Below are 14,981 nucleotides of genomic sequence, written 5' to 3'. Positions count from 1 at the left end.
ATAGTATTTATAATATTTCACAATAGAAGTGGTGCGGCACTGCTAGTGGTGTCCTGGGGTGTGAGACGGCAGATGGATGCTAGTGTAGCTATATTGCTGGAGGTGGTGCTCAGATAAGGCAAAAGAAGATATCGGCACTCACCAATTCAGCTTGCAAGTCTTCTTTATTGAAGCATACTTACATAAAGGGTACAGAAGAGAAGGGTAGTGGGGGGATAGTGAATGGCGACCGAGCTCCTGTTTCGCATGCTTGGCGTGCTTCGTCCGGCCATCAAGCACGCCAAGCGGACGAAGCCCGCCAAGCATGCGAAACAGGAGCTCGGTCGCCATTCACTATCCCCCCCCACTACCCTTCTCTTCTGTACCCTTTATGCAAGTATGCTTCAATAAAGAAGACTTGCAAGCTGAATTGGTGAGTGCCGATATCTTCTTTTCCTTACGGACTGATCGGTATTTATAATAATATTCACTATAAAATTTATGACTTAAATTGTTTCTGTCATTATACAAAACTGATAGCATTTAGCATGGACATGTCAAAAGTTATGATCGGTTTGGGTCTGAGTGTTCAAACCCCTACAGATCCCAAGTAGCAGGGTGTGGTAACGCATTTCACAACCCAGCTGGCCGCAAGCTCTCTCTTGCAGCAGGTGACATGTCCATTATAAGTCTATGGGGCTGTTTCCTACAACTGCATAAAGATCTGGGCCAAGAGAGAAGCTCACTGCTGTGGAGAGAAGCTCACTGCTGCACACTTCTCAAAGCTATGTCTACAGCAGTGTTTCCCAACCAGGTTGCCTCCAGATGTTGCAAAACTACAACTCCCAGCATGCCCGGACAGCCTTTGGCTGTTTGGGTATGCTGGGAGTTGTAGTTTTGCAACAGCTGGAGGCACCCTGATTGGAAAACACTGGTCTACAGACATGTCAAAAGTTTTGTATATACTTTATATACTTCATGTAACTCCGATACAGATGTCAGAGATATGCACAGAACCTGTATCCTGGCACCTGGTTCCCTCCTTGTAAGGAATTATAAGTGAAAACATATGGGGGAGTCTATAAAAATCTGTCTAGAGGAAAAGTTGCTGAGTTGCCCAAAGCAACCAATCAGATCGCTTCTTTCATTTTGCAGAGGCCTTGTTAAAAATGAAAGAAGCGATCTGATTGGTTGGTATGGGCAACACAGCAACTTTTCCTCTGGACAGGTTTCGATAAATCTCCCCCACGGTGTTTTAATACAGTACCATATTAAGGAAATATTATATAATTCTTTGTTAGAAAGGATTACACCTTTGTGGTAAGCTTGTGGGGGTGTAGGGTATATGGGGTGTAGCTGTGCAGTGATGAAAGGGTGCTGGTTTAACCCTTAACTGTCGTGACGCCAGGGTGAGGGCTCCTCGGTATATGCTTGTCCTATCGCCACCCGTCCCAAGAGCAATAGGGAGGTATAATAAATAAATGTCCACAACCTGAGGTTTCAGAAAACTGTCGGAACCTTTACTGCAGGTTTTATGCAGAATCAAACAGGAACAGTCTTTGTACAATCAGAGTCTATGAGGATCCTGACAGTTGGTTGGGACCTTGTGAGTTTTAAGCTCAGGAGATTTGTATGTGCTGTTCCGTTGGATTTAGGGGATTGAGTTTAGGTCCAGCAGTCATGCGGACTTTAGCGGGAAGTTGTATTATAACTCACGGTTTAGTATTATCAGGCTTCGGCCTGGTCTTGTCTTTGAAAGTTGCACGGATCTCTACTCTCTGCTAGTCCAGAACCCAAGAGAGCGAGGATTGGCTGGCAGCTCCCTTATTTGGGCAGGGGCTGGCCTTGAGCTCATTGGTCCATACCATCTGTCAATCACTTTACAAGGAATTATGGTCTAAACATGTGACCACCCATGTGACCTAAGAAGGTCCTTTAACATACCCTTAGAGAATTAATATTAGTCATGTGACCTAAGGTCCTGCGACACTATATTCACCATTAAATATACAATTAAATATACATATAAACATCTCAAAATTAAAGAAGGAAGAGGTGACTAGGGGCTATCCCATCAGGAGAATGCTACTGGAACAAAGTAACTCTGGCTTTGGGTACCACCATACAAGGTATACTACACGGTACCGGGACACCACACCTTCATAAGACTGAGTCCTATTGAGCTTGCCACAATGAATGAAATGCCATATAAAGGTACAGTATGGCCTTCATATACTACTGTGGATACTGGGATATGTCTCCGTACAATTTGGAAGTCACATACACTATAGCATTGAATAAAAAAACAAAACAGTATAGATAATAAGGTTGGTTTTACCTCTGATAAGTCCCCATTTCTAGCATGGATTTTGGCCATGCTCTCCAGCCAGGTTCTCCGTAGCTCTGGAGTGCTGGCATATGAGTTTGCCAAGCTGTACTGAAGGTCCACTAACATCTCTGGGTCTTTCTCATGCTCTTTCATCTGTGCTGTTGCCATTAATACGGTCCTGATCCTTTTGGTCAGATCCTTTACTTCCGCAGGAAATAGTGTATTCTTTGGAAAAGAAAGTGTGTTTTACTGGCCATACTTTATGACACAAACCAGGTGACGTCCTAATCACCATAACCTGTGCAAAGTGTGTAGGATGGCATGACCCCCAAAACACCTTGGATGCACGGGGACCACTTTAAGAATGCTTAAAGGGGTACTCCGGTGGAATTTTTTTTAATTTTTTTTTATTTTTAACTCAACTGGTGCCTGAAAGTTAAACAGATTTGTAAATTACTACTATTAAAAAATCTTAATCCTTCCAGTACTTCTTAGCTGCTGAATACTACAGAGGAAATTCTTTTCTTTTTGGAACAGAGCTCTCTGCTGACATCACGAGCACAGTGCTCTCTGTTGACATCTCTGTCCATTTTAAGAACTGTCCAGAGTAGGAGAAAATCCCCATAGAAAACATATGCTGTTCTGGACAGTTCCTAAAATGGACAGAGATGTCAGCAGAGAGCACTGTGCTCATGATGTCAGCAGAGAGCTCTGTGTTCCAAAAAGAAAATAATTTCCTCTGTAGTATTCAGCAACCAATAAGTACATGAAGGATTAAGATTTTTTTATAGAAATAATTTAAAAATATGTTTAACTTTCTGGCACCAGTTCATAAAAAATAAAAAAAAAGTTTTCCACTGGAGTACCCCTTTAAAAAAGATCTACTAGTAACCAGAAACCAAAATGTTGATTATTTCTCTATATGACACTAGATCAATAAAATATGAAATATTTAATCTATGCTTTAAAGAGAACCTGTCAAGTACCATGAGCCTCACAGACCAGCCCCAGGACTTAACAGGTAAGAAGATCTATGCATTTCTCCAAATTGCTGCTGACCGTGACTGGCATCCAGTCCATACATTCCATACAGCCCATGGTATCCTTAATCCGCCCCCATTACCTTCATCTGTTTGTCTCCATTAGCAAAATTATTGATAATTGCCAGGGAATGCTGGAATCGCGAGCCCCCGATGCCTGCATCAGCAATCAGCTGACTCACTGCCTTTATAAGCTGGAGATGGAAACAACATGGAAACAGATCATGTATAGTGCAGCTTCATTGCTTATTACTGCTTGTTTCATATTATATTTAAGCGTGGCAAAACTATCTTTAATCATTGAAACATTTGTATGTAATATATCAAGGGGTTCTACTACATTATACAGATAAAATGCATTAAAGGAGTACTATTGTGCATATATTTTTTTTTTTCATTCTGTTGTGCCCGGGCTAAAAACAAAACAAACACTAACTCACTTTCCTCCTTTCCCCCGCTGCACCGCTATAGCTCTTCGGTCCTCCGGTCCGGTCTCCTTCCTTCTTCCATGTGCATGGATCATCACACTGCAGCCAGCGTATCGCCTGTGTCCCCGCCTTGGCCGGTGATATCAACATATCATTGGCCGCAGCGATATCCTGCTTCGGGGATCGGCTGAGCTCAGTGTCATGTAAGGAGCCAGGGCAGCAGGGAGAAGGCGGGGCCCTGACTCCTTACATGGCACTGCACTCAGCCTATCCCCGATGCAGGATATCGCTGCGGCCAATGATATGTTGACTGAAGAGTGAAGACCCATGCATATGGAAGAAGGAAGGAGACCGGACTGGAGGACCAAATTGCTATAGCTATAGCATGTGATTTAAGGGTACTTAAAGGGGTTATCAGGAAAAAAAAAAAATTTTAATATATCAACTGGCTCCAGAAAGTTAAACAGATTTGTAAATGACTTCTATTAAAAAATCGTAATCCTTTCAGTACTTATGAGCTGCTGAAGTTGAGTTGTTCTTTTCTGTCTATGTGCTCTCTGATGACTCGTGTCTCGGGAACTGCCCAGTTTAGAAGCAAATCCCCATAGCAAACCTCTTCTACTCTGTGCAGTTCCCGAGATAAGCAGAGATGTCCGCAGAGAGCACTGTTGCCAGACAGAAAACAACAACTCAACTTCAGCAGCTGATAATTATTGAAAGGATTAAGATTTTTTAATAGAAGTAATTTACAAAGCTGTTTAACTTTCTGGATCCAGTTGATTCAGTTTTTTGACAGTTTTTTCCTGGAATACCCCTTTAATCCACTGCAGATTTTATAATGATAAATTGATGCTGCAGATTTGATTAATATAAATAGTCAAAACCCTCAGCATAAATGCTGCAGCAGATTAGTTATGTGTGAATGTACCTAAAACATTTAAGACCTGAGGTTGCCGAGAGTTGTAATTTTGCAACATCCCGAGGTCCACAGTTGGAGATAACTGTTCAATGACCTTAAAGAGGTTTTCCCATCTAGGTAAAACATGGCTTTCTGGCCATCTCTAGCCTGTTTGGGGCTATCAAAGATAGTTGAAAAGGAGAAAACAGTCAAGTTTGCTGTCTTACGCAATTTGTGTGAAGTGATTCCCATTGACAATAACAGGAGTTACTTAAACAGCATAGCCCAATGTACTAGGCTTCTTACATAACTCCTGGAGGTAAGTACCAGTGCCATGCCAATTGTGCACCTGTGGGGAACAATTTCTGGTGCACTTAGTCCATGCCGCTTTAGGCACCGATGGCTACTTGGCACTCTGGGAGGTACTGTCACACCCGCCGATGCACAGGTCTACCCAGGATGACCCGCATCCTCTTAATTTCTCTGCCAGCTGTGACTTACAAACATAAAACGGGAGGGAGGGACAAATCTCCAGGTCAAAGGGATGAATGCCAAACCGGGGGAGGAGGACCTCCATATAAACAAGGGGAGGGAACATCAAAAGCCCGGGAAACCACAAAGCCCCCTTATAGGGCCCTCTATATGGGAGATACCATACTACAGTTGCTGGGCAGAATTCACAGGCGGGGGAGGGGCCAGCTAACTCAGAGGGGTGTTTTAACCCTTAATTGCTCATCAGTCAAGGGATAAGTCCGTTATGCACGGCTTATCCCTACACGTTTCATAGCCATTATTAATGACCTCTGTTATGTGTCAATAATGGACATATAAATGATTTGAATGAAGCTGATGTGAACATAGCCTAACACATTATAAATGTGGTGCAATTTTTTAGCCTTTTTTTTTTTGCACAAATTGCACCACAATCCTGACACATTTGCAATAGGTAATCTATCTAAATGAGCTGAAGGGGTAAATTACCTGGAGATGTGACCGTACAATTGACTTCTGTTTGTTATAATCAAAATTCTTTCTCATGAAGAAATAGAGAAGAGCCGAGGCCTCATTTTGAGTCGAGCGGGAGCGATGATTGCAACATTTTAGAACCTCATAGCAGAAGGGACCACAGAGGTCAGCTTGTCCTTGAAAGAATGCAGCAGGAAACTAGAAGGAAAACCCCTTGAATTAGGAATGATAAAAAAGGTATCCAGACATAACACAATTCTGAATAGAGAGATGACATGTGACGTGGTGTTTGCATAATACATGAGCCTTTGTATCACATATATAGGACTCTTCTACAAGAATTGCTATAACCATTCCATTGTCGTACTTCTGTTTTATTTCCATAACTAATTATCTACTATTCAAATAAAGGAAGAAAATCCAGATAGGAATATGTCAAAAATACAAATAAATGGCATTAAAAGGAAACTGAGAGATGGATCAGACCTACTAACTTGAATATACAGGTGGTTAATGTGGTTGATCCTGAGTAAAACTTTGTATTCCTTACTCCAATCCATTCAGCCAGGGCCGGATTAACGTAGGGGCGGATGGAGCTGCCGCTCCAGGCCCCTACGTTAAAATAGGCCCAGCGAATAGCACGGGCGGCCCGCAACAGCTATATTTACAGAAAAAGAGGGCCGGCCATGCAGAGGAGGCTCTTTCATTATGCCACCGCCTAAGGCCTCGCTCTGATCTATCTATCTATCTGTATCTATCTATCTCATATCTATCTATCTCATATCTATCTATCTATCTGTATATATCTATCTCATATCTATCTATCTATCTATCTATCTATCTAACTGTGTTTCTCAACCAGGGTGCCTCCAGCTACTGCAAAACTACAACTCCCAGCATGCCTAAAGAGCCTTTGGCTGTATGGGCATACTGGGAGTTGTAGTTTTGCAACAGATAAAGCCCCCCTGGTTGGGAAACACTGATCTATCTATCTTGGCTCAAGGCCAAAAGGGGTTGTGTCCCAAAGGAGTTAAGATATAGATTTTTTGTATTGCACATGGATGGATGCATGGTGGCCCCATGAGTTGTCAGTGCACCCCCTGCACCTCAGTATGTAAACACAGACAGTGTTTGGCAGTGCAGCCGCAGTGAAGGCATGCCGCAGCCTCCTGTGCCTTTGCCCCCATCACCATGCTCCACTACTCTGTAGCAGCCGGCTACAAAAACATTACACAGTCATGATAACACTGACCATGCCCTGGCCGACCCATGCCACCCATGATACCCATCATGCTATATGCCCTCCCTACTACTATGTTCAGTGCCACACTGATGCTGTTCTGTGACATCACTGCTTAACCCTGTACTTTGCAGCATGGCCTCCCCCTGTACTGTGATATTACTGTGTATATTAACCATGTACTGTGATGGTGCTGTGCATGTTAACCCTGTACTGTGATTTACAGTACAGGGTTAATATGCACAGTGACATCAAAATACAGGGTTAATATATACCGTGACATGCCAGTACAGGGTTAATATGCACAGTGATGTCACAATACTCTGTTAAAGGGGCTATCCAGCTGAAGGGTTTTATTTTCAGAAGTATGCCTATATCTAGTATATAAAAAAATAAACCTGTACTCACCTCCAGCGCTCCTATGGGGCCTCCAGTGTCCAGGATCGGATCACCATGGGAGGTCTGCTGAAAATGATGTGGGGCCTCATGTTCTCATTTCGCCGAAGGCCTCACAAAGTCTAGAGCCGCCTCTGCGGCCATGTGATGTCCCAGGCCAGTCCTGTTTCCTTACCTACGGCCCTGGGTGGTTAGGTGGACAGCAGGCTGCTTAACCTCTTGACCCGCGTGCCCCACGTGACGTCAGGGTAGCATACGAGGCTCCTCCCCATTTCTAGAAAAAGCAGCGTATGTGCTGCATTTTAGTTCAGCTAAGATTGAAGTATTAGCAGTTTCTGCTGCTTGCCTGAGGTCCCGCCGGCGGTCTCTGCCTCTGTAGTCTCCCCAAAGGTATCACCAGTCCACCAGGCATGAACTTGCTTGCCATTCAGGTACACAGAAAAACTAGGTGACAATTTCTCACCTAGATTTTCCATGTTCCTGAATGGCATGTCTGCTTATAATAGCTGAGCTATATACCATTCAGAAGCCCAGAAAAGCTAGGTGACAATTTCTAACCTTTCTTATTTCATTCTCCTGAATGGCATCTCTGCTTATCATAGCTCAGCTATTATAAATAGATTTACCTATAACTTTTAGTCAAATCTGTCTATAATAGCTGAGCTTTGAAAAGCAGATATGCCATTCAGGAGCCCAGAAAAGCTAGGTGATAATTTCTCACCTAGCTTTTTCATGCTCCTGAATGGCATATCTGCTTATATGGGCCCCCATAAAAGTGATTAAAATTTTTTATAGCTGAAGAACAGATTCTATAAAGATATGCAAAGTTTCCATACACTATCATATACTCATTTATCCTGGTAATTTAATGTACTTAAAACATGTGACGAATGCACTTTATTTGTGTTAAACAAAATTGCTTTGTGTTGAGTTTTCATTTTATATATTTCTTCAAAAAGGCCCATCAAATTCTTCAGCACCAGGCCCATGATTCTCTTAATCCGGCCCTGCATTCAGCCATTCCCAAAATATAGCGCGATATGCAAATAAACTATTAACTGCACTGGAGGCGGGTTTTAAGACTATCTGCACCTCTCCCGCCCCCTGGGTCTCATTCGCGCCACCCAAGGAATGGGGTCAGAGGTGCACATAGTCTTTAACCCCTTAACGACAATGGACGTAAATTTACGTCATGGTGACGTGGTACTTAGCGCACCATGATGTACATTTACGCGCCGCCATGATCGTGAGCACCGGAGCGGTGCTCGCATCATGCCCGGCAGGTCCCGGGTGCTATCAGCAGCCAGGGACCCGACAGTAATGGCGGACCTCCACGATCGCGCGGATATCCGCCATTAACCCCTCGGATGCCGTGATCAATACAGATCACGGCATCTGCAGCAGTGCGGTACTTTGAATGGATGACCGGATCGCCCGCAGCGCTGCCGTTGGGATCCAATCATCCAGCATGGTGGCCGGAGGTCCCCTCACCTGGCTCCGGCCGTCTCCTGGGGTCATAGTTACATAGTTACATAGTAAGTACGGTCGAAAAAAGACATATGTCCATCAAGTTCAACCAGGGAATTAAGGGGTAGGGGTGTGGCGCGATATTGGGGAAGGTCTGCTCTGGTCTGAGATCGAGCAGACCAGAGCAGAAGATCACCAATAATACTGTGCAGTGCTGTTTCCTATACATAGCACTAAACAGTAGTAGCAATCAACTGATTGCTACAAATAGTCCCCTATGGGGACATAAAAAGTGTAAAATAGAAAAGGAAAAAAAATTGAAAAATCCCCTCCCCCAATAAAAAAGTAAAACGTGCGTAAAATTCTGAACTATTAAAATATATTGTTAATTATCCCGTACGGTGAACAGCGTAAACGTAAAAAAATTTAAAAAAAGTCCAAAATTGCTGCTTTTTTGTCATATTTTATTCAAAAAAAATTTTATAAAAAATTAATAAAAAGTAAAACCTAAGCAAAAGTGGTACTGATAAAAACTACAGATCATGGCGCAAAAAATAAGCCCTCATTTCGCCCCATATATGGAAAAATAGAAAGTTATAGGTGTTCAAAATAGGGCAATTTCAAACATACTAATTTTGTTAAAATGGTTTGAGATTTTTTTTTAACCGGTACAATTATAGAAAAGCATATAACATGGGTGTCATTTTAATCGTATTGACTCACAAAATAAAGAAAACATGTCATTTTTTATCAGAAAGTGTACAGCGCCAAAACAAAACTTCCAAAATTTGCTAAATTGCGGTTTTCTTTTCAATTTTCCCACATAAATAATATTTGTTTGGTTGTGCCGTACATTTTATGGTAGAATAAGTTCCCATGGTCTGTGGATGGAAATATAAGAGAGTTATGGTTTTTAGAAGGCGAGGAGGAAAAAACGAAAATGCAAAAATAAAATTGGTCTGGTCCTTAAGGCCAAAATGGGCCTGGCCCTTAAGGGGTCAAACCCGCCTCCAGCCCAGTTAGGAGTTCATTTGCATATCGGAAGATTGAGCTAATATTTTGGGAATGGCTGAACGGATTGGGGAAAGGAATACAAAGTTTTACTCAGGATCACCCACACTAACCACTAGAGATGAGCGAACTTACAGTAAATTCGATTCGTCACAAACTTCTCGGCTCGGCGGTTGCTGACTTTTCCTGCATAAATTAGTTCAGATTTCAGGTGCTCCGGTGGGCTGGAAAAGGTGGATACAGTCCTAGGAGACTCATTCTTAGGACTGTATCCACCTTTTCCAGCCCATCGGAGCACCGGAAAGCTGAACTAATTTATGCAGGAAAAGTCAGCAACCGCCGAGCTGAGAAGTTCGTGACGAATCGAATTTACTGTAAGTTCGCTCATCTCTACTAACCACCTTACAAATCTTAAAGGGAACATGTCATGTTTAAGAAGCAGTTTGATCTCTCAAGATCATATTATAGAGCAGAAGGAGATAAGCAGATTGATATATTGGCCCTGATTTACTTTCGTTGTTTTCTTGTGGGTTTAAATTCCCCACAAGTATTTTTCCACAGTATTTAGGAATGTTTTCCTATGTTTTGCTTTTGCTTTTTTTTTTTTTACACATGCTCTGATCTGTGGGGTTTTCCAGAGCTCAAATCCACCTCATTTTATGTGGAAACATTAGTAAATATATTGGGATTTTTCGAAAATCGCAGAGACACGCCCCCTTTTCGGCTGCCACACCCCCTTTCCCCAGCAGTCATGCCCCTTTTTGGGTTTTCTATGTTTAATGGAGAGTTGGTTGGGTTTTTGAAATTTTTGCCGCAAATCCTTCCGCAGACACAATTTGTGGCGCAATGCGCCAAATTCTCCTGCTCAACCCTACACAACAGTTCGGGTTTACAATAGAAAATCAGGGACATAGTGTTGTTGTAAAAGTTTTGTTATAACTTATATCTCATTCATTTAAATCTGCTTTTTATCATTTTAGGAGTCCAGTGGGCGGTTCTAATCAGTTTCTGACAGCCTTTTCTGTATGAGATGTCAACCATTATGTGAGACCGCCCACTGGACTCCTAAAAATAGGCAGGGATTTCAAGAAAAAAGGTAATATTTAATCTTTTAACACAAAATAATATATATAGCGTGTACCTGTAGGCCAGGTCCATATAATAGTTTGGTATCAACTAAAGTGCTGTCTGACTTATTCTTTGTCTGTATTGCACATACGGGGGAGTGGCTACCTCCATGTTGGCCTTGCACCCCACCCACCTCTACCAGGTGTATATAAGGTGTCTTGGATGTTCCAGACCCTGCCATGCTTACTGAACTGTTCACACAGAGGCATATTCACAGTGTAGGGTCCGTCCCAATGAGGCCACCTTATCGCGGTGGGATGGTCCAAGCTATTTGACCGCCGGCGGAGACAAATTTGCGAGCTAAGTGCCTCACTATTTCATAGTTTCACATTTTCATCTATTACACCACAGCTGTATAGCTCTCCATGTTTTAACTGCATATTCATGTTTCACCTATATCCTTGTGCTGGCAGTGTGCTGCTGCATTCTTCTGTTGCGCCATATATATATATATATATATATATATATATATATCAATCTGCTCAGTTCCTCCTGCTCTAAAACATAATGCTGGTAGATTGACTAGGATTTTTATGGTGACGGGTTTCCTTTTATACAAGTTTATCACACATGTTATACACTATGTACTATATACACGATGTACTGGTCTACTGCAATGCAGTGAATTAACTGTCAGAAATGAATGATCTTTCTCTGATTATTTTTTAATGTGAATAGACTCCTGCCATAAGAGCTAAAATTCAGCTTTAGCAAGAACTCATGAATAATATTATCATAATACAGAGAAGCCAATTTAATGGCTGTATGAAGGATGAAATCATCTTCCCATATTGATTACACTAATTGATATGAATGTCATGCAGATGTTATGTATTTGTCTGCCAAGTAATGTGAATCGGTACCTTGCTTAGAAACATCCTTAATGCAGCAAACACATGGCGGAGGGCTGCGACGGACTGGTTGATTTGCAGGAAGAGGAGATGCGTGTCAAACACTTTCTTCATTAACACACTCTGGCTGTCAGAGAGGTATAATTTCTGGAAACAGGAGACAGAGGACAAACCATTTAAACCAGTGGTCTCAAACGGTGGCCCTACAGATGTTGCAAAACTTCAACTCCCAGCATGTCCGGACAGCCGTTGGCTGTCCGGGCATGCTGGGAGTTGAAGTTTTGCAATATCTGGAGGGTTACAGTTTGATACCTCTAACTTAATGGGGTGAAAACATTTTTTTTTTCATATCAACTGGCTCCAGAAAGTTAAACAGATTTGTAAATGACTTCTATTAAAAAATCTTAATCCTTCCAGTACTTATCGGCTGCTGAAGTTGAGTTGTTCTTTTCTGTCTGACAATGCTGCTCTCTGCTGACACCTCTGTCTGTCTCAGGAACTGTCCAGAGCAGGAGAGATTTGCTTGGGATTTGCTCTTTCTCTGAACAATTCCTGAGACAGACAGAGGTGTCAGCAGAGAGAAGTGTTGTCAGACAAAAAAGAACAACTCAACTTCTGCAGCTGATAATTACTGGAAGGATTAAGATTTTTTAATAGAAGTAATTTACAAATCTGTTTAATTTTCTGGAGCCTGTTGATATTAAAAAAAATAATAATAATAATATTTGCATTGGAATACCCCTTTAAGCTGTGTATATCAGGGACATGATAAACAATGGCATCCAATGGAGCAGATGTAGAACTGGCAACACTGACACTAAGAGCACAGATAAGCAGTCTGCTGAGGGTCACCTACCTGGTTGCTTTGATTAAAAAGACATAGTAGGTCCAATACAGTAAGACAGACCTCGGTGGCGATATTGCCATCTGAATCAATGTGGTGCACTATGTCAGTTTCATTGGAATTACCTATAACACAACAATCAGAAGTTACTTTACGAATGATGTCACTTAAAATATGTGTTGTTAAAGTGTACCTGTCATTAACAAAAAACTTTTCATATCATGTAGGTAATACTATTATATGTATATTTTTAATATAAATGAGGTATATTTTTGGGTGAAAGAAGGATGTCCCTGCAGCTATTGCCTTTGTGTCTCTATGGGGAGTCCAAATACAGGAAGTGTGGGCGGGACAAGGCGGGCTCTGTGCAGGCTCCTGGCTTGTCAATCATCCTGATGTGTGAGCCGGGGGCATGTTATAGAGCCTCTGTGCACAGAGCCCTGCTTGTCCTCAGTGCACAGAGCTCTGCTTGTCCTCACAGTACAGAGCCCTGCTTGTTTTCAGTGTACAAAGCCCTGCTTGTTCTCAGTGTACAGAGCCCTGCTTGTCCTCATTGTACAGAGTCCTGCTTCTTGTCACTGCAAAGAGCCCTGCTTGTCCTTAGTGTACAGAGCCCTGCTTGTCCTCAGTGTACAGAGCCCTGCTTGCTTTCAGTGCAGAGAGTCATGCTTGTTCTCAGTGTACAGAGCCCTGCTTGTCCTCAGTGTACAGAGCCCTGCTTGTCCTCAGTGTACAGAGCCCTGCTTGTCCTCAGTGCACAGAGCCCTGCTTGTTCTCACTGTACAGAGACCTGCTTGTTCTCAATGTACAGAGCCCTGCTTGTCCTCAGTGCACAGAGACCTGCTTGTTCTCAGTGTGCAGAGCCCTACTTGTCCTCAGTGTGCAGAGCCCTGCTTGTCCTCAGTGTACAGAGCCCTACTTGTCCTCAGTGTGCAGAGCCCTGCTTGTCCTCAGTGTACAGAGCCCTGCTTGTCCTCAGTGTGCAGAGCCCTGCTTGTCCTCAGTGTACAGAGCCCTGCTTGTCCTCAGTGTACAGAGCCCTGCTTGTCCTCAGTGCACAGAGACCTGCTTGTTCTCAGTGTGCAGAGCCCTACTTGTCCTCAGTGTGCAGAGCCCTGCTTGTCCTCAGTGTACAGAGCCCTACTTGTCCTCAGTGTGCAGAGCCCTGCTTGTCCACCCACACTTCCTGTATTTGGACTCCTCACAGAGGCACACAGGCAATAGTCAACGATGGGTACACTTAAAAATTTGGTACAAAACTGTGCCTTTTATTTTCTTTTTCTGTAAACACAGTGGTGAACCTATATAATGTTATAACTAATAGCATGGCAAACATGTATGGGAGTACAGAAATTATAGTGGAATAAGGTGTATGCACTAAGATGAAAACGATAGCAAAACATTAATACAGATGGTATGAAGAGGTTAAAAGGCCATTCTATTATTTTGCAATGCTATTTTATTACTTACTAGGTATGGAACTTGTCAGTTCTATAATCTGTAGTAGTTTTGGGTTGGAGAGTGCATTTTTTCCTCGAATTATAGGAAGTGTTTGAGATCTTGGTTGTTTATGGCTGTCATGTGCAGACTGCATCCTGCAAAGAGAAAACACAAGCTTTGTAAGCAACATTCAATGGCAACATTTATGGAGAACATCCCCACTTAATACATAACATGCCTTAAATTCTAAGACCTAGTTTACATGGTGGAATCTGGCAGAAAAAATTCAGCTCAGAAATTCCATTGAAGTAGAGTCCCATTGTTTTCAATGGGAATCTGCTACACTGTGTTCACAGTGGAATTACCACGTTGGAAAAATTTGGCGCGGAAATTAAAATTCCAGCCTCTGCATAAAGAATTGACATGTCAATTCTTTTTGGCCGAATCTGCTTGGAAATGAATAGCCATCTATGCATTTCTGAGTGGTCCTATTGTCCACTGATGAGATGGCGCTTGCCACAAACATTTCGCAAAAAATTACACTGTGTGAACATAGCCTAAAGCTTTTTTTCTTAGAACTCTGCATTTGATGAACCGGGGCACTTCTCTGTTACTCCTCCAAAAAAAAATATTAATAATATGACAACTTGATGCTACTAGTTGGAAGGTGTGTTCTTATACACTCTCACACTGTCCAATCAGTGCTGTGTCAGACTGTGTAAGGACACACCCCTTTGACAAGAGAAATGGCAACAAACAGTTGTCAATATATTCATGAATATTCTAGAGGAGTAAAAGGGAATAACATAGTAATTCAGTAAAAACAAGCATTTGCTTAGTCATGTCATGAGAAGTGACAGATCCTTTATAAAGGGGCTTTAGCTACTGAAGAAATGTATGTAATCTCCAGGGAATATGTTATACATGTCTAAAGATGTAAGAAAATTACTAATAATTACATTTA

General features: G+C 42.2%; 1 protein-coding gene across 6 annotated transcripts in view; it reads right to left on the bottom strand.

Moving 5' to 3' along the window:
• The window catches only part of DOCK10 (dedicator of cytokinesis 10), a 431,686-nt gene that overhangs the window by 48,494 nt on the left and 368,211 nt on the right, over positions 1–14,981 (bottom strand). For all 6 annotated transcript variants that reach the window (XM_056564788.1, XM_056564791.1, XM_056564789.1 and 3 more), the window contains exons 40-45: positions 14,048–14,172; positions 12,590–12,702; positions 11,746–11,880; positions 5,656–5,838; positions 3,432–3,542; positions 2,318–2,533 (exon numbers count right to left, since the gene is read on the bottom strand). In XM_056564788.1, coding sequence (XP_056420763.1) covers positions 2,318–2,533; positions 3,432–3,542; positions 5,656–5,838; positions 11,746–11,880; positions 12,590–12,702; positions 14,048–14,172 — 883 coding nt within the window. The remainder of the gene's footprint in view (positions 1–2,317; positions 2,534–3,431; positions 3,543–5,655; positions 5,839–11,745; positions 11,881–12,589; positions 12,703–14,047; positions 14,173–14,981) is intronic.

The sequence above is a fragment of the Hyla sarda genome, chromosome 3, assembly GCF_029499605.1.
Source record: "Hyla sarda isolate aHylSar1 chromosome 3, aHylSar1.hap1, whole genome shotgun sequence".
Classification (NCBI taxonomy): Eukaryota; Metazoa; Chordata; class Amphibia; order Anura; family Hylidae; genus Hyla; species Hyla sarda.
Note: the sequence above shows the minus strand (reverse complement) of the source record. Positions and strands in the feature narration are given on the sequence as shown.